This window comes from Theropithecus gelada, chromosome 1 (assembly GCF_003255815.1).
Source record: "Theropithecus gelada isolate Dixy chromosome 1, Tgel_1.0, whole genome shotgun sequence".
Taxonomy (NCBI): domain Eukaryota; kingdom Metazoa; phylum Chordata; class Mammalia; order Primates; family Cercopithecidae; genus Theropithecus; species Theropithecus gelada.
The window spans coordinates 15,582,291-15,601,349 of NC_037668.1; the positions used below are offsets into that span (position 1 = coordinate 15,582,291).

Sequence of the window (19,059 nt, forward strand, 5' to 3'; positions counted from 1 at the left end):
AGAAGCATGGGTGATTAACTCCTTTTATCCCACCCCTGGACAGAAAGATTAGCTTCTGGGAAAACACTTAACCCAAAGTTTCAGACATGTTAAACCACTAGCCCAGATTTCTGCCCTTGCACCAAGGCTATGCTTGGAGATCAGTGGTTGACAGGTTAGGAAAGTGGCTGGACAAGAGATCTGAGAGGGCAGAAATCTCAATTAACATGCTATCCCCTCCCTTAAAAGCCAAGTTCCCCCACAATTACAAATTCTTTTTTATTAGTCAAAATCACAATCACCTTGATTAAAAGGATGGGACACTCCACCCTCAGCAGAAAATGATACAGTTTATAGAAAACCTCCCCACCCCTCCCACACCCCAATTAAAAACTACAAAAAAATCTGCCCTCCTTCCCTACGATGTCATGGTAGTCTGACTCCTCCAGCGGCACTGCAGCTCTGGAGCGGTCAGCTCACCACAGCACCCTCCACTTCACCTTGGGGAGAGGAGGGATGCTGGTGGTTAAGGAGGTTAAAACCATTAGTTCCAGTAATGCCAGTTCCCAAACATGCACTTCCTTCCTTTCCCTCAAGGTCTGGGACCAAGGAGAAAGGTACAGAAATGAGCCCAGCCATGAGGAGCAACTCGAGGAGAGAAAATATAGCTCAAGGAGGTTAGAAGAGTTCCAACATACCTCCTCCCTTCCCCCACCTCAAGAAAGAGAAAAAGGCAGTTTAGGGTATTTGATCACACCAAAAATGGTTCCCCTCAGGCCTGAGAAAAAGACCAAGATGTCCAGTCTGGGGAGGGAGTACTGAGAAACTCAGAGCTCATCTACCCTTGAGCCTCCATTAATTTCATCTCCAGGGCAATGGCTAAACTAGGTCCCTTTTCTTGGCAACCTGCACTGTCCAGAACTGGAGATGGAGAAATACAGGGCGAGGACATCAGGAGGGCACCCCAGGCCCAGGGGTCCCCCCTAGGTTCCCTCAGTCCTCGGGTGGGATGCGCAGGGCAGAATACACCATCACCCGACTGTCCTCCTGCCGTCGGCCTGCAGAGGGGAAGGGAGGTGAGTCTTGGGCAGGGTGAGAGCAGAGCACTGACACAGGGGGAGTCCTGGACAACAAGGGGGTCCCCAGGTGGTGGGGATAAGTGCAGATTCAAACCCACCAGTCACTGACTGGCTGAACCCAGGCTGCTCCTGGTAAAGCTTAGAGACTAACGGTCACAAAAGGACAAAGCAAAACCCTGGAGGTGGTGGGGTAGACCGACGAGAAGGAGACAGAGAATGTGGGCAATGGACCCGGGCTGGGGCTGGGCTCAGTCATGGGCAGTGGACAGGCAGGTGGGATCTGTCAGGCGATCAGTCCAGGTAGTCAGTCCTTACACAAGAGGCTGCGCTGAATACTTCGGAGGGACCCTCCAGCTGTGATGAAGGCCCAGAGCCCCATGGAAACAGTGACTGCATAGATGGGCAGCAGGCTGGCCTCATACCAGGGGTTCAGGAATGTCTAGGAAGGAGGGTAAGAGTAGGAAAGAGATTAGATTCTCCCCCGACCTAATCCCCATATTTTCTCTGTACCTTTGGCTCCCAGACATCTCTCTCAAATTCCCCAGTCTTTCCCTTCAGAGCACCAACATCTTGTGGTTAAGGGGACTTTTGATTTTCAGCTCCTCAGAACCTCAAAGGTTTCTGCCGCTCCTGACCACCTCAGGCCCTCTGCATTACAGTTTGACTAATGCGTTCAACCTCCTCCCCAGAGCAGGTGCTAGAACTGATGCTGAGGTGAGAGACCTCAAAAGACTCACCTTTCCGCCTCCTCCCAGGTAAGTTAAATGTTAAGAAGTGAGGATACCCTTTCCCCGACATCCCACTCACCATTAAATGCTTTTCTCCCTAACTTAAGCCCCTGTCTCCAACTCACCAGTCCCGATGTCAGTAGGTGACTCCCAACCACCAGGCCCAAAGCCCAGTACCGTCTCCTCTCACAGGCATCAAAGAACACAACTCCCCAAAAGGTATGGAGCAGGATAATGGCTGCTGTCAGAAAGGCTGCAGGGAGGGAGATGGGGAGGAGATACATCCCTGATCTTCTCCCAGCCTCCTGAGATGTTGAGCCAAAGAAGTCTCCCAGGGAAGGCCAATAAATCAGATCAGGGACAAGGATGGATGGGGGGTGAAGGCTAGATAGAAGTTGGATCTTACCTGAAGTCAGGAAGTAATAGGGTGAGTCTCCATGGATCCCAACCACACCTGGCCCAAGTGCATCAGCCAAAATATTGATAACAGAGAAGACACCACTGATGATACCGAAGGAGAGACCAGAAACTGGGGGAAGGGAGGATCTCATCAATGTCAGAGATCACACTATTGCCTGTTCACCACTGACGCCTCCCCATTCCCCGTTACAATTCTTTCACGCCTACTCTCCCTCCAGACCAACTTTCTTTGGAAGTGACGGATGAAGGAAAATAAGAAGCCACTTAGAACATGTGGGTATTTAGAGACTTCCCTAGAGGAGGGGGCTGTCCAACTCCCTCCTCCAGTCCCTCTCCCTTGGCTCACCATAGGCCATCTGGCGGATGGAGATGGGTGATCTTCCGTCCTCACTCAGCGATGCTAACCCCTCATCTGCCTTCCTGGGGTGGGGTGGGGTAGGGGAAACATGAGGGAGGGCAGGGATGCTCCTTTCCCTCTAATGTCCTCCCTTAGTGCCTCCTCTTCCAAACCAGCACCCAGGGGCTGCCCCACTTCCCACAGTGCAGTCCTCTGCCCCTCTCCCCTCCAGACCACTCCATCATCTTACTTAAGCAGCTTGTAGTAGGCAAAGCGGAACACCTCCTGTAGAAGGACAGAGACAGCAGCACCAAAAATCAGGAGGCCGTACTGGAGCCGGGCATCTGACCGGTCGGTCACATGGACCAAGATGAACCAGACCACAGAGGCCAGGAGCAGGGAGACCAGCCAGAAAAATGCCCTGAGAAAAGACAGGGACAGTGAGACAAGCAATGGTAAGGGCTGCCAGAGAAACCAAGGAGGGAAACCAGCCAAGGTGCTTGAAGGGTGGAAGTTAGCCTTCCGGATGGTTAGGGAGACATGGACCAGGTAGGGTAACTGTTTCCACCAAGAGACTCATCTGTAGAAACGTGAACGCAGAGGAAAGGGGAGAAATCTAATTAAAGAGTCTTCAGAGCGATGAGAGCCAGAGTGTGCGAGCACCGAAGGGCGAGGTATCCATTCCTGGATCCTCCCCTAAGGCACCTGACTCGGCCAGCCTAGGTCAGCACAGCCCCCTCACGAGTCTCGGCCTTGGGCCTTCTCTGACGTCGCTGGGAGGAATATAGGAGGAATCTGTGAGATCCTTGGAAGGTGGAAACCAACTGCGGGAAAAGGCAAATCTCCCAGACCCAACCCCTCACCTCCGCCCAAACTTCACCTCCGATTTATCGTCCCCAATTCAGGCTCCCAGGCTCGCCCCAGTTCCTCCAGCCCCTTCCGCACCTCTCTCTTCGACGCTCTTCCGCGTCTGCCGGACCCCCTACTCACCCTGCGACCAGGATGATAACGCGAAGTGGATCCCCAGCCACAGTGATCAAGAAAAGCGCGAAGGCCGGGCCGAACGCGACGAAAGTGCAGCCGAAAAATACCGCAGCCCCCATGGCTGGGCAGGTGGGAGGCGGGTGGGGGCCTGACCAGGACAGGCAAATGGGAGAGGTACGCCAGCTGGGGAGTCCGCGTGGGGTGGCAACGCGACCCCACGAGGGGCGCGGTGCAATGTCACCCCCGAACCCCGGGGAAGGGGAAGGGGGGAACCAAAACCCCAAATGAAGGTCCGCGGGACTTCCTCTACGGAAGCCGAAGAGGGGACAAATCCCGGTCGCAGCCCCACGGCCACCTCCCATCTAATCCCCACCCCCGGAAGGCCAATGGAGAATCAGCGCGGGCGGAGCAGCTCGACCTGCTGGGAGTTGTAGTCGCCTTCCGAGGCCTTGACTTCGTCCTGGGAGTGGCTCGAACCGGTTAATGGGGGTGGGCCGGGAATGGACCAGTAAAGACACAGATTCCTGGGTTCGGTTGCGCCTCCGTCGCTGTTTCCTTTCGTCACTTTGTGGGGAAAAGTGGTAGCAATCATACCTCTTCTTGAAGGGCTGCAGCGGGGGTAGATCCTGTTTGAATCTAAGAGACAAATACAAAGACAGCACAGGATGGGGCGCAGGGAGATAGGGACGGGTATTGTTCTTACTTGAATGAGAGGAAATGGGCTACAGCTGTTGCCTAAGGGAATGAAGATTACATTAAAAAGTAGGAGCTCTTCGGACAGGCTAGTATAATAAACATGGAATACAGTATATCGCTAATAAAGCCTTCATCTGTAATGACAAGAGAATCGGAGAGAAGCAAAAGGAGCCTGGAGAGAAATGTTAGGAAGGCATTTTGAAAGAGTCCGGGAGTTTAAAAGCAATTAGAGCGATGGGGTTGAAGGAAAACGACACCCCCGCCCCAAGTTCCTTTTATGTCATACTTCCTCTGTTTATTGTCTGAAAAATGAACCTCAGTGGTGCGTTTTCCTCAGATTGGAGAGGGGTTGTATATTAGAGTGAATGAAAGTTAAAGTAGGCTGGGCGCGGTGCCTCACCCCTGTAATCCCAGCACTTGGGGAGGCCAGGAGTTTGAGACCAGCCTGGCCAACATGGCGAAACCCCATTTCTACTAAAAATGCAAAAATTAGCCAGGTGTGGTGGCGCGCGCCTGTAATCCCAACTACCCGGGAGGCTGAGCGGCAAGAATAGCTTGAACCCGAGAGGCAGAGGTGGCAGTGAGCTGCGACTGCGCCACTGCACTACAGCCTGGACAACGGAGTGAGGTTCTGTCTCAAGAAAGAAAAAGAAAGTTAAAGTAGGAGAGGAGAGGATTGTAATCCCATTTGAATGGGTAGAGGTTAGTCCTTAGGGCAGATGTTAGGCAAAGGAATCTGAGGATGGAAAAGAGGGAAGGAATCTGGAATATCGTTTTTGAAAGCATAACCAAAGTACCAAAAAAACCCACAGAAATTGTTTAAAGATAACCAAACTTGCTTTCCTTCCTGGAAGTGATTTATGATTTAATCCATATGTGCACACTCACATACGTGTTTTACATGTGTTCCAGGAAATTCTGGAAAGGAGCTGAGGAATAGATTGTATAGATTTACATAGAGGCTGGTCACAGTGGCTCATGCCTGTAATTCCAGCACTTTTGGAGGCCAAGGCGGCGGGATCACTTGAGGTCAGGAGTTTGAGACTAGCCTGGCCAGCATGTTGAAACCCCGTCTCTAATAAAAATACAAAAAATTAGCCAGGCGTGGTGGTGCGCACCTGTAGTCCCAGCTACTCAGGAGGCTGAGCCACAAGAATAGCTCGAACCTGGGAGGTGGAGATTACAGTGAGCTGAGATCACACCACTGCACTCAAACCTGGGCGACAGAGCAAGACTCTGTCTCCAAAAAAAAAGAAAGAAAAGATTTACATGGAACGTCACAAGGCAAATTATTCCCTAATAAGATTAAGAGGGTAGCATTATCGTGGCCTGTGTTCAAGGCTCCAGTATGTCCTGCTTCTGAGCCCAGCAGGCAGAGTCAGGTGGATAGCAATGAGACAATTCTGCTCATGTCTTTTTTTTGCGATGGAATCTCACTCTGTCGCTCAGACTGGAGTACAGTGGTGCGATCTCGGCTCACTGCAACCTCTGCCTCCCAGGTTCAAGTGATTCTCTTGCCTCAGCCTCCCTAGTACCTGGGATTACTGGCGCCCGCCACCACAACTAGCTAATTTTTGTATTTTTAGCAGAGACAAGGTTTCACCATGTTGGCCAGGCTGATCTCCTGATCTCCTGACTTTAGGTGATCCATCTGCCTAGGCCTTCCAAAGTGCTGGGATTACAGGCGTGAGCCACTGTGACCAGCTTCATCTCTCCATTGTGTGTTATCACAGCATCTTCTGACCAGGCTCTAAACCTATCTTGTTCGTGGGTGGTTCCACAGACACTTGCACAGTGCCTGACTCATAGTAGATGTTGGGCAGATACTTATTAACTTCCCTTAAGAACAAAGCAAAACTGTCTTTTCTTATTCCCTTGCCTGTAAGCTCTCAGTGCCTATCAGACTAGGCCTAGCACACTGTGCCTAGCACATACGTTGCTAAGGGTTTCTGAATTGAATGATCATGGGAAACATAAAAGCAGAGGAAAGGATAAAAACTCTACTCCTGTAGGACTGAATGAAGGGAACACACCAAGTGACCGAATGTGGGAGGGAGGGTATGGCACCTGTAGCAGGGAAAGAGACTATCTGCTTCCTCCCTTCTCCCAACTTGCATCCTGGAAGTTGAGAAAGAGATGAGGTGAGGCTGGGCTGGGCACAGTGGCTCATGCCTGTAATCCCACTTTGGGAGGCCGAGATGGGTGGATCACCTGAGGTCAGGAGTTCGAGACCAGCCTGGGCCAACATGGTGAAACTTTGTCTCTACTAAAAACACAAAACTTAGCTGGACATGGTGGCACGCACGTGTAGTCCCAGCTACTGGGGAGGCTGAGGCAGGAGAATCACTTGAACCCGGGAGGCGGAGGTTGCAGTGAGCCGAGATCGTGCCACTGCACTCCAACCTGGGTGAGAAAGCGAGACTCTGTCTCAAAAGAAAACAAAGAGGTGAGGTGAGGTCAGTATTACCAGAGAGGAAATAACTGACCATGGCTGACAGACTTTTATCTGAAGCCATGCAGCAGGTGCTTTAAGTCAGAAAATGATGGGTAAATATTGTTCCTATTCTCCATAGCTCGAGACAGACAGAAGAAAGGGACTCTTTTCAGTCTAGAAAAATGCTCACTCCTTCCTCATATCATTTCCACTGTGATGAAAAAAGACTGATGAAGCCTCAGAGAGAAACGCAACTCTGGGTGGTGATGGTAAGTCAGGGACAGTGAGAGGGAGGGTGAGCTTTTTATGAGGCCTTGGAGGAAGGAAGGGAAGCCAGGAGAGGGGAAACTTCTTGGTAGGCTTATTTTTATTTTTTTGTTTTTTTATTTTTTGGTAATGGCAGTGGAAGTCCTGAATGGATCTAATCTAGGGCAGGGGGAGCTTAAGAAACATGTTTGTCTCAAAAGCCCCTTTTGCCTCTCAATCTGGGCAGCTCTGGCTGGGGACCGGCAGTAACTGGAGATCTAGTCAGTCAGCCAGTAGGCGGGGAGTTCTGCCCCCTGGGAGGAGAAGAGTTGCTGCAGGTCCTTCCCTGCTTTGGAGGAGGAGGGGAGGCGGGGTAAGTTTGGTGGGAAACTGTAATTTCCTTTTTTACTTTCACAGCAATAGTGCAGAATCCAGAATGGATATCCTCTTTGCAGCCATCCTTGCTGTGCCACTTATCCTGGGTAAGTCCACTCCTCTCACTGAGCTTTTGTGCCTGGTCTTCTACCATAAATGGGGTGGGAGAAAAAAAAATGAGGAGTGGGTAAGAGGCGCATTTCAATGGGGAGCAATAGAGTTTTCTCATCGTGCTAGGATCCGGTGTTGAGGGCAGAATGGAGATCTGGAAGGCAGAGCCAGGAAAGGGGAAAAAAAGCAGAGTCCTGTCAAAGAAGGAGGATGGAGCTCCGGATACAAGGAGGCCCTAGCAACACTGAGCTCAGTTCTCCATCACCACGGAAGTTGAACAAGATGAGAGGCGCTAAAGTAAGGGTGAAGGAGGAATTATTGGAAGGTGTCACAGTCTAAAACTAGTAGTTAGGGTATCTCCTTTCCCAGAGAATTGGAGGAAAAAAACTGCTATTAGTAAAGACACAGAAGTGGGGTGACCTTTAGGGTAGTGGAAAACTGGCTGTCTTCAGGGACAGGGTCCCAACAGTAGCTTGGCTCCTTCCCTCCTTTGTTCCCCAGTCTGCCAGGTGTGTCTCTCATTGTTTCCTTTTCCTCTAGATTCTTGTGTCATTAGCTTGGAGTTGAAGGGAAAGCATTCAAGGAGCTCAGGGAAGTGTTTAGCAGGAGGCCTGGAGTTCTTGATCCAGTCATATCAAAGCCACATATTTTTAGTTCTGAAAGGGAAGAAAAACTAAAGGAGATGGGTCATTTAGTCCAGCTGACTCATTTTAAGAAAGCGGATGTTAAGTGGATTGTTCAGGGTTATTCCGTTAGCAGTGAAGCTGGAACTAAAGCTCAAATCCAAAGCCTAAGGGTGTGTGTTATTTGTAAGAGACACTGATGAGAAAAGATCTCTCACAAATACAGTAAGATCTGGAGCATACTAAATAGAAGATTTGGCGTGTTTAATTCCTGGTCTCTACTCTTCCTATCTTTTTTAGGTTTGGTTCTCCCTTTGGGTTTATAGTATGTGAAGGGGACTGTTTTCTGTTTTAGGAGTTCCTCGATTGAAAGGGCACAGAGTAACAGGCCTCATTACAGATATGGAGCCCAGAAGACTGAGAGGAGTGTAAGGGTGCACAGGCAGGAAGGGAGTATGACTATTGGAGGGGAAGAGAAAGAAAGAAAGAAAGAGAGAGAGAGAGAGAGAGAGAGAAAGCGAGAAAACGAGAAAGCTGGGAACGCTGAGGTCAATTCCAGGTGTCCTTTTGTTAGTAAGGTGTTCCAGATGTCCCTTGACCTATAGTCCTTGTCCCCATAGGACAAGAATATGAGGATGAAGAAAGAATGGGAGAGGATGAATATTATCAGGTGGTCTATTATTATACAGTCACCCCCAGTTATGGTGAGTACATGAAAGGCTCTTGCTCTTAGCCAACTGGAGACAGGCTTCAGGATATTTAGTTCTGAGACTTTGCTTTTCACTTTGCAGCAGAGCAATGGGGTCAGAGAAAAATCTAGCTATAAACAAAACCTATCAAGGCTCATGATGGGCCGGGGACAGTGACCCAGCACTTTGGGAGGCTGAGGCAGGTGGATCACCTGAGGTCAGAAGTTCGAGACCAGCCTGACCAACAGGGTGAAACCCTGTCTCTACTAAAAATACAAAAATTAGCCAGGCATGGTGGCACCTGCCTGTAGTCCCAGTTATTCAAGAGGCTGAGGCAGGAGAATCACTTGAACCCGGGAGGCCGGACGTTGTGGTAAGCCGAGATCACGACACTGTATTCCAGCCTGGGGGATAGAATGAGACTCCATCTCAAAAAAAAAAAAAAAAAAGAAAAAAAAAAAGACTGATTTTTAGATGGGAGGATTGCTTGAGCCCAGGAGTTCAAGGCCAGCCTGAGCATCATAGCAAGACCTTGTCTCTATAGAAAAAAAAAATTTTTTTTTTTTTCAATTAGCTGAGCATGGTGGCACATGGCTGTAGTCCCAGCTACTCAGGAGGCTGAGGCGGGAGGATCACTTGAGCTCAGGAGCTGGAGGTGGCAGTGAGCTATGATTGAACTAACTGTACTCCAGCCTGTTAACAGAGTGAGACCTTGACTCTAAAAAAAGAAGAACTTGAAAATTTTTCAAATTTGTAAATTATTTTAGATACCTAGATTGAAAATATAAATGTATACACTCACAGTCATTTTTAACATTACAGTTAAATAAAATTGGATTATACCAATAAATGTTACAACTTAAGTTAAACTATTCTGAGCAATTTCTTCCCTTTTCATTTCCAGATCTAGAGTTACCTTTTTCTCTAATTATTACTGATTTTCTTTCTCCTCTGCAGATGACTTTAGTGCAGATTTCACCATTGATTACTCCATATTTGAGTCAGAGGACAGGCTGGTGAGTGACCTCTACATCTAAAAGGTTTAGGATAAGTAACAATTAAAAAGAAACTGGCCAGGCGTGGTGGCTGACGCCTGTAATCCCAGCACTTTGGGAGGCCAAGGCGAGTGAATCATTTGAGGTCAAGAGTTTGAGACCAGCCTGGCCAACATGGTGAAACCCCGTCTCTACTAAAAATACAAAAACATTAGTTGGACATGGTAGCATACACCTATAATCTCAGCTACTCAGAAGGGTGAGGTAGGAGAATCACTTGAATCCGGGAGATGGAGGACGCAGTGAGCCAAGATTGTTCCACTGCACTCCACCCTGGGCAACAGAGCCAGACTCCATCTCAAAAAAAAAAAAAAAAAGAAAAGAAAAGAAAAGAAAAGAAAAGAAAAGAAACTGGGCAATGTTGAAATGTATCTGATTAGCAAAAATAAAAATGAGTTTGATGAGGAGAAACTAAGTAGTAGGCCCAAAACAGATTTGTTAACCTATCTGGGGAGGAGAAAAAAGCCAGAACTTTATAAATTGTCCTCAGTAAGTTTGCTAAGACACTGAGGAGGGGCATCAAGGGACTTTGGAATGAGATGGGCACAAATCTATGCAAGTACAGGGTAGGGGGAATCCCTGAGCCTAAGTCCTTGGGCTGGGTGGAGGCGGTGAAGGGGAGAACTTTAAATAGAGAATCTATGAAGATGTTGGATGGAAAAAATGATAACTCTGTGTTTCCCAAATCCTACTGAGGGTAGAACAGGTTGGATAAAGACACAACAGAGGCAGTAGGGACTACCATTAGTCTTGAAACAGCACGTGCAGACCATCCGAAGCCTGTAACTGTGAAACCAGTAACAACGGAACCAGTGAGTTGATTGGGGATTGGGGGCTGGGGGGAGACAGGATATCCCTAGTGACGTGGAGTAATAGAGGCCTGGAATACCAGGCTTTGGTGGATGGGGGAACCAAATAATTAGTACTTCAATGTAGGTGTTCATCTCAACTTGGCCATGTTTCACTGAGATTTAATACTAACCCTGTATACAGAACACTGGGAAGATATGGTGCAGTTAAATTTCAGTTCAGTAGTATTCAATATGTATGTAATCTGTGCCTAAGGCTGCTAAGGTAACTGATGCTGATCAAAAAGAAATCTATGATGTTCCTGTCCTCAAAGAACTTATAAAATTCAAGTTTACATTTACGAAACACTCAGAACAAAATGAAAAGGTATGTTACAATGTTAAATTATATATAAATTTGAAAGCAGAACATACTGGCAGTGCTTTAGCCAGTGTAAGGAGAGAGATTAGTACAGGTTAGAGTTGTCTGAAAAGCTTTCAAGAGGCATTTGTGGTTGAGATATACCTTGAAGAATAGATGAGCTTTTGATTGGTGGGTAGTTATGAAAGGACAGAAGCAATTAGGAGAAGGAATAGTTATTCCAAGAGTGAAAGAGGCCAGGTGTGGTGGCTTACGCCTGTAATCCTTTGGGAGGCCAAGGTGGTAGGATCACTTGAGGTCAGCAGTTCAAGGCTAGTTCAAGGGCCAGCATGGTGAAACCACCCATCTCTACTAAAAATACAAAAGTTAGCCAGGCGTGGTGGTGCCTGCCTATAATTCCAGCTACTTGGGAAGCTGAGGCATGAGAATCGCTTGAACCTGGGAGGCAGAGGTTGCAGTGAGCTGAGATCATGCCACTCCACTCCAGCCTGGGCAACAGAGCGAGACTCTATCTAAAAAAAAAAAAAAAAAAAAAAAAAAAAGAGTGAAAGAGCTGCACAGGAGTGGGGAATAGAATAAGTCTAATATGTTAAGCAAATAGGGTATGATTGAAGGAGAGGGTATATGGAAGGGAACAGTGGGAATTAAGAAAAATAAAAAATTTACAAGGCTCCTAATATTTGCTTGGTAATTTCACATGTGGCAACATAGGGTCAAATTTCAGAGAGTCTCAAGTGTCAGGCTGAAGTCTGGACTCATAATCAACAAGGAGCCTCGTAAGTTCTTCATTATAGTAAAAACACGATGAAAAGTGATATTTTAGAAAAACTGGCCAGGTGTGGTGGCTAACAACTGTAATCCAAGCACTTTTGGAGGCTGAGGCAAGCTGATCACCTTAAGTCGGGAGTTCAAGACCAGCCTGACCAACATGGAGAAACCCCATCCCTAGTAAAAATACAGAATTAGCTGGGTGTGGTGGTGCATGCCTGTCATCCCAGCTACTTGGGAGGCTGAGGCAGGAGAATTGCTTGAACCTGGGAGGCGGAGGTTGCAACAGTGAGCCAAGATCGCACCATTGCACTCCAGCCCGGGCAACAAGAGTGAAACTCCGTCTCAAAAAAAAAAAAAAAAAAAAAAAGATAAAAGATAAACCACTCATCAGGTTGTATGCAGGATATAAATAATTTAGTGGAGAGCAACTCATGAGATTTGCGTTGTTCCAGAAACAATCTGTATTCTGGGATTATGAATGGAGAGGAGAAAAATAAATATGAAGAAAATACCTTGCTTGAGTGATAATTTTATATTAGGTATAAATGAGGAGAGAGTTAAAATAACTCATGGGTTTTACACATGGAGATCTGGGAAAATGGTTGACCAAAGTGGGAACTATGGGAGGCCAGAGTGGTTTAGGACAGACGTTATTAATTTGGTAATGGCCAAGCTGAGTTTATGGTAACAGCTCTATGAGGGTGTCCTAAAGGTCACTGAACTAGAGCAGGGCTAGAGTTCTAAGTGCAAAGTCACAGTTATGAAAGTAAATGAGCTCAACAAAGCCAGTACACACAAGCTCAGAAGGCCAGTGACTGTGCGTGTAGTGAGTGGGAGGAAGAGAAATTAATGAATGGAATGGAGAAGGATTTGACTGCAGAAGTAGGCAGATAGCCAAGTTTGTATTTTAGATTCTAAAAGAGAAAGTTTAATATAATCCATCAAAAGTTACCAAGAGGCCAAGGAGGAAGAGGTCACTGGTAACTCTCAAGAAAATAGTTTTAATTGAGTGCTTGCAGAAAATCTAGATTTTTGTGGAGTTAAAGAGGGAGTACATTATGAGGAAAGGAAGGTGAGTACAGACCAACCATCAAAAAAATCTGGTAATGAAAAAGAGAAGCAACAGCTGGAAAGCGGAATAGGACCAGAGAGCAGTCTGCACATAGTTGAGCACAGATCAAAGAAGCCAGTAAGAATGGAAGTGAAAGATTGACAATAAGGGCAGTTAATTCTTTTTGAAGCATATAGTAGGCTGGGCACGGTGACTCACGCCTGTAATCCCAGCACTTTGGGAGGCTGAGGTGGGCGGATCACCTGAGGTCAGGAGTTTGAGACCAGCCTGGCCAACATGGCAAAACCCCGTCTCTATTAAAAATACAAAAATTAGCCAGGCATGGTAGCAGGCGTCTGTAATCCCAGCTACTTGGGAGGCTGAGGCAGGAGAATTGCTTGAACCCTGGAGGTGGAGGTTACAGAGAGCTGAGATTGCACCACTGCATTCCAGCCTGGCGACGGAGCAAGACTATGTCTCAAAAAATAATAAATAAATAAATAAATAAATAAATAAATAAAGTATATAGTAGACTCTCTTTAGATTGTAAATTCCTTGAGGACAAGAATCTTGTCTTATTCATATTTATGTCCCTCTCTGTAGCACCTAGCACAGTGACTAGCATAGTATCATGCATATAATAGATACAAAATAGAAATAATTGAATTGAATTGGCCTCCCTGGTATGGTCAGGGATAGCTGAAAGGCACAGAAGAAAGGACTCCTTACGGTGATAGGGAAGGATGGATCTTTCTCTAAGCCCAAAGGAAAGGAAGACAGAGGTTGTTTTAAAGAGGTGGCAGTCCTTCTGGAGGGGGACGGAGAAGTGGTAGGAGGAATGACACGAGCCTACTGTGTGGGGATGTCTGTATTTTAGCAGAGTCCAGATCTGAATGATGCTGTGTCCAGTTTGCGGAGTCCTATTCCCCTCCTCCTGTCGTGTGCCTTTGTTCAGGCGGGGATGTATTTCATGTAGAAGGTAAGAGTGCAGCCACTGGCTTTGGGGGAGTCTGTGAAATAATATTTTTTAACTTCCCACACTAAACTGAAGTAATTCTTACCAGTATCTCTGGCTAGTGTTTCCAGCCTGGTCAATTATCAGCCACTGAAGGAAGAGATTCAGGCATGGTAGCTCATCCCTGTAATCCCAGCACTTTGGGATGCTGAGGTGGGAGGATCGCTTGAGTTCAGGAATTCCAGACCAGGCTGAGCAACATAGTTTGAGACCAGGCTGAGCAACAGACCTTATCTCTACAAAAAAATTAAAAATAAATAAATAATTAACTCCTCTACAAGATGTTAAAAAAATAATAAAAATAAAAATTAGTTGGGTGTGGTAGCACAGGCCTGCAGTCCCAGCTACTGGGGAGGAGCAGATGGAAGGATTCCTTAAGCCCATCAAGCGGAGGCTGCAGTGAGCCATGATCTGGCCACTGTACTGTTGCCACTGGGCAACAGAATGAGACTCTGTCTCAAAAAATAACAGGTAAAATGAAAGAAGAGGGATCACATTTACAAAAATCTTCTTATTCGGTCTTAAAGAAATTTAGGAGATGCTGAGGCAGACTTTTGTGATGAGTCATTAGTTTTTCTGAACTAAGAGACCTTCAGGATCTCCTAGAGCAGAGGCAAGTAGATGAAGGGGTTGGGGGAATACCTCTCCAGGCTTCCAAAATGTCTGGAACAATCAAAGCTAGTTCCAGTCTGGCCATGATTCAAGTCATGGCGAATGCCAGAGGGCAAAGTGGGTGGGTCCTACAACCTGGTAGAGTCAAGAGGCAAAGTTCAGCGGCAGAAGGGGTGGCGGTTCTCTGATGTATGGCAGGGCAGGGGGAGAGAAGGGAAAATTGTATTATAGGAAAAGCATTTTTAAATTGAGATGCTAAATAACCATCGAGCATAAAGAGATTCAGCAGGAGGTGAAAGGACTGTGGAGAAGAGGGGTACACACACATCCTTCCCAGGAGCTATCACAGAGCAATCCCAGCTCAGAATATCTGGGGAGTTTCCGTAGAGTGTGGGGGGCATGAAGGGGTTTCTCAGGTCTCCTGACTCTTTTATTTTCTTTTTCTTTCTTTCTTTCTTTCTTTTCTTTCTTTTCTTTCTTTCTCTGCTTTTTTAGGTGGGAGAAGGCTGCTATGACTCTTTGGATGGGAGTTTGGCAAGAGGAAATTGGAAGATAAAATAAATAAGTGAAATAATCTGGTTACCATCTACTCCTTCATGAGTCTGTTCTAAAGTCACAATAAAGAGAGCACCAGGATTTAGAGGCAGCAAGTGTAGATTGGAAGGGGAGTTGGGTGACAACTGAATTAGAGGGCATTATGGACTGAAAAAATCAGCAGTTTGGAGAAGACTGGAGAAGGGCACCCACAGACAACAGGTTTATTCGCAGTCCATATTGGTAATTCTCTTCTTTTATTTTATTAAATATGGTGTTGAAACAGTGTGCTTGGGGAAACGGGGTTGAGGTTTTAGAATCTTTCTTTTTGTAAGAATAAGCACATTGTTAAAACATAAGGTAAAATATCAAAAACTACTTAGAATAGATTTAAAATATTCACACCTACCCACCCCCACCCACACCTCTGTCCAACAATGTGCCTTTTGCAGTTGGTAATTATGGCAGGGACAAACTCACTTAAAATTTTTTTTTAAATCGCTATCCTCGGGACCCTAATCAGAATTGGGCTGCCCCCTTGCGGTCTCTGCGGCGTACTATCTTTAACCAGCTCACAATCCTTGGCCCTGCTCTCCTCTCCATTGTACTCTCAAAATGCAAGCCGCAACGACAACAGTAACGTCCCAGTTATTTCTGAGACTCTCTAAACTCTGGACTTGCCTCCCTCCCCTCCTTCAAAGTCTTTCGAATCTTCTCTAGGGGACAAATGAAGGCACTGAAGCTGGACAAAGCCATAACCTAGGAGATCAGGGACCTACCCCATTCTGTTCCCCGTGCTTGGAATCAGATAATTCAGGACGCCGGGCCCAAGAAGCCTGGACAAAAAAAGTCAGGAAAAACTGAGTTTCGTTTTGACCTCTAGCGTCGTGGCGGGGTGGCATCTGAGCTGGTAACGTGCGTGATAGGTTATGTAAGAAAAGGGCCGGAGGAGCCGCCCCAGCGGGAGCCAGAGAGGACGCGGTGTTCTCGGCTGCAATCCCCACCCTCCTCACCCAGCAGGGCAGGAGGCACCCAGCTTGGAGGAGAAAGGGGTGGGGGAGGTGAAACAGAGACCGGAGAGTCACGAGGGCTGGCCCGCCGAGAGCGGGAGAATATACCGTGTCACACACTTCCATTCTCTCACACACACGTTGCAGACACAAATCACTGATGGTTTCCACGTGCTGCGCTCGTGAGCGGAGGTGTTCAAAGAGGGGGCAGATGAGTCAGTTCCTAAGACGGAACCGGGGGTCCCACGTCCGGAGGCGCACGCCTTCAGTGGCACAACCAATCTCTGCACACTCAAGCTGCGCGTCTCTGGCGCATCACCATCCTATTTAAGGCCACGGACTCCGCCCTTTTCCTCCCCTCCCTTCTTTTCCACTCTTTTTCCATCCTCCTCCTTTTCTCATCACCGGGTCCTCTCCGGCAGCCGCATGTAGGGGCGGAGCACGGAATGCTTCCCTTACAGCCAATCATCACCTGGCTGCCCTCTATTGGCTGAGGCCCTTTGTACTGTAGCAAATGGGCTATGGACTTCAGTAACGAGAATCACGTGTTACCGGCGACACAACCAATGAGGGCGCGAGATCTGTGTAAGCAGGGGGAGGCACGTGCCAGGCCGCACGTGTCTGGGAGGGGGAAGGGGCGGGGCCCCCTGAGAGGCGGAGGTGGGTAGCCAGACCCGGAGAGACGGTGAAGGAGCTGGAAACCGAGCCAGGGCTGAGCCGGCTGACAACAGGTAAGGATATTCGGAGGAAAAGCGAGCTGTTAGGGAGGATTTGGGAGTGGATTTGGGGGCTGAATGCAGATCTTGGTATTGGGAGGGTTTGCATCACGTGGCAGGTGCGAGCCCAGAGAGACCCGCACAGGGATCCTGATCTTGAAAGATTGGGAGAGGGCAGGAGGCCAGTCTTTATGGGGGCGGGTCCTGTAGGGTCACCAGGTGGGTTCGCGTGCGCAGATTGACCTCTCGTGGGTGGCATGGCTTAGGTGAAGAGGCTTGCTGCGGACTCAGGTTGGCGAACAGCCCTGGCGAACAACGGGCGGAGGGGAAGGTGTCTTTCAAGTCAGGTATTTGAATTGAGGGAAGAAAAGAACGGAGGCCGCGTCAGGCAGAGAGCTGCTCTGCGGCGGCCAGAGAGGGAATCCCAGGTTCTTAATGGGCGGGGGTGGGGGTAGAAATGTCTTTTTCTATTGTGTCTGAGACTGGTAATATTGGGGAGGGGGAGAATAAGTATTATCCCACGCAGTACACCCCAATCTCCCAGTCCATTTCCTAATACTTAAACTCCGGTTTCAAACTCCCTCGCTTTGCTCTTCAGTTGCAGGTTCCGATCTTTGGGTACTCCAGGAGCTGCTCTCCAGCCCCTGCTTCTGGACCTATGGATTCTCCATCTAGCATTTCTTCCTATTCCTCCTACTCTCTCTCTTCGTCTTTTCCCACCTCCCCAGTGAACAGTGACTTTGGCTTCCCCTCTGATAATGAGAGGGAGGACAAGGGGGCCCATGGGCCCAGGCCAGACACTGTTGGGCAGAGGGGAGGTTCCCGGCCCAGCCCGGGTCCTATCCGCTGCAGGCATCGATCCAAGGTTTCCAGTAACCAACATACACCATCTCATCCGGAACAGCGGGGTTCGGCTTCTCCTATGGCAGGATCTGGGGCGAAAAGATCAAGAGATGGTGAACTGGAGACCAGTCTAAACATCCAAGGTTGTACCACAGAGGGAGACCTGCTGTTTGCCCAGAAGGTAAGAGAAAGCAGGTGAAAGGAGACTCTCCTGGAGTGGCTTAGCACCCAGCTGGTTGATAAGGACCCTATAAGGATAGTAATGACTCCCAGATTTGGAGGTGAAGGAAGAGCCACTGCTGGTGTGGACAGTTCTTGGTCTTCTCACAGCCTTTGTCTTGTTTTCCTACAGTGTAAAGAACTCCAAGGATTTATACCTCCTCTCACAGATCTACTCAATGGGCTGAAGATGGGTCGTTTTGAGAGAGGTAATCTCATTAGTTGCATTCATTTGGGCTAGGTTCATTTCTCTCTCTCTTTCCCTCTTTTGATGTGTATTTCTCTTAAGTTCTTGTTTGGGGCCTATATTACTCCTTTTTTGCTACTATGACTTATTATTATTGTTATTATTATTTTTTGAGACGGAGTTTTGCTTCTGTTGCCCAGGCTGGAGTGTAATGGTGCTATCTCAGCTCACTGCAACCTCCGCCTCCTGGGTTCAAGCGATTCTTCTGCCTCAGCCTCCCCAGTCGCTGGGATTACAGGCGCCCACCACCATGCCCAGCTAATTTTTGTTATTTTTAATAGAGATGGGGTTTCGCCATGTTGGCCAGGCTGGTCTCAAACTCCTGACCTCAGGTGATCCACCCGCCTCGGCCTCCCAAAGTGTTGGGATTACAGGCGTGAGAGCCACCTTGCCTGGCCCGACTTAATTTTTTTTAGATCAATCAATTTTAGCCCCCTTCTGTTCGTCCTTTACCTGACTACATGCTTGAATCTCAGTCCTTAATCTCTCTCTGTCCCTATCCCCAGGATTAAGCAGTTTTCAGCAGAGTGTGGCAATGGACAGGATCCAGCGTATTGTAGGTGTTTTGCAGAAGCCACAGATGGGGTAAGTCCCCTTGGTTCTTTCCTTGGGTCTTCATAAAAAGGAAATTTCTTCAATCCTGTTGCTGGTTTTTTAAAGCAATGTCATTTTCGGCCGGGCGCGGTGGCTCACGCCTGTAATCCCAGCACTTTGGGAAGCCGAGGCAGACGGATCACAAGGTCGGGAGATCGAGACCATCTTGGCTAACACGGTGAAACCCTGTCTCTACTAAAAATACAAAAAATGGCCGGGCGCGGTGGCTCAAGCCTGTAATCCCAGCACTTTCGGAGGCCGAGACGGGCGGATCACGAGGTCAGGAGATCGAGACCATCCTGGCTAACATGGTGAAACCCCGTCTCTACTAAAAATACAAAAAACTAGCCGGGCGAGGTGGCGGGCGCCTGTGGTCCCAGCTACTCGGGAGGCTGAGGCAGGAGAATGGCGTAAACCCGGGAGGCGGAGCTTGCAGTGAGCTGAGATCCGGCCACTGCACTCCAGCCCGGGCTACAGAGCAAGACTCCGTCTCAAAAAAAAAAAAAAAAAAAAAAAAAAAA

The 19,059-nt window shown here is 48.0% G+C and overlaps 3 protein-coding genes across 10 annotated transcripts in view; 2 read left to right on the top strand and 1 right to left on the bottom strand.

Moving 5' to 3' along the window:
• Positions 1-244: 244 nt before the first annotated feature.
• Positions 245-16,345, bottom strand: APH1A (aph-1 homolog A, gamma-secretase subunit). The gene is made up of 8 exons (XM_025374731.1): positions 16,040-16,345; positions 3,534-4,163; positions 2,794-2,964; positions 2,553-2,626; positions 2,193-2,315; positions 1,912-2,039; positions 1,374-1,497; positions 245-1,037 (listed from the first exon to the last, which is right to left on the bottom strand). Exons 2-8 carry the CDS (start codon positions 3,887-3,889, stop codon positions 973-975), a joined length of 1,041 nt encoding a protein of 346 aa, XP_025230516.1. The 5' UTR covers positions 3,890-4,163; positions 16,040-16,345; the 3' UTR covers positions 245-972.
• C1H1orf54 (chromosome 1 C1orf54 homolog) lies at positions 3,838-14,957 on the top strand. Of its 2 annotated transcripts, XM_025374757.1 has the most exons (8): positions 3,838-4,108; positions 6,797-6,926; positions 7,321-7,385; positions 8,633-8,716; positions 9,659-9,717; positions 10,458-10,568; positions 13,626-13,727; positions 14,871-14,949. In XM_025374757.1, exons 3-7 carry the CDS (start codon positions 7,340-7,342, stop codon positions 13,722-13,724), a joined length of 399 nt encoding a protein of 132 aa, XP_025230542.1. In that variant the 5' UTR covers positions 3,838-4,108; positions 6,797-6,926; positions 7,321-7,339; the 3' UTR covers positions 13,725-13,727; positions 14,871-14,949. The 2 variants fall into 2 exon arrangements, with proteins under 2 accessions (XP_025230542.1, XP_025230552.1); XM_025374767.1 differs by lacking the exons at positions 3,838-4,108; positions 6,797-6,926; positions 8,633-8,716 and having other exon boundaries at positions 7,277-7,385; positions 14,871-14,957.
• Positions 16,346-16,568: 223 nt separating the features above from the next.
• CIART (circadian associated repressor of transcription) overlaps positions 16,569-19,059 on the top strand; it is a 5,963-nt gene continuing 3,472 nt past the window's right edge. The window contains exons 1-5 of one of the 7 annotated variants that reach the window (XM_025396168.1): positions 16,583-16,650; positions 16,902-16,982; positions 17,234-17,659; positions 17,831-17,906; positions 18,451-18,529. In XM_025396168.1, coding sequence (XP_025251953.1) covers positions 17,294-17,659; positions 17,831-17,906; positions 18,451-18,529 — 521 coding nt within the window. In that variant the 5' untranslated portion in view covers positions 16,583-16,650; positions 16,902-16,982; positions 17,234-17,293. Of the gene's footprint in view, positions 17,660-17,830; positions 17,907-18,450; positions 18,530-19,059 lie in introns of all 7 variants that reach the window. The other 6 variants (XM_025396198.1, XM_025396188.1, XM_025396220.1 and 3 more) reach the window with 6 other exon arrangements.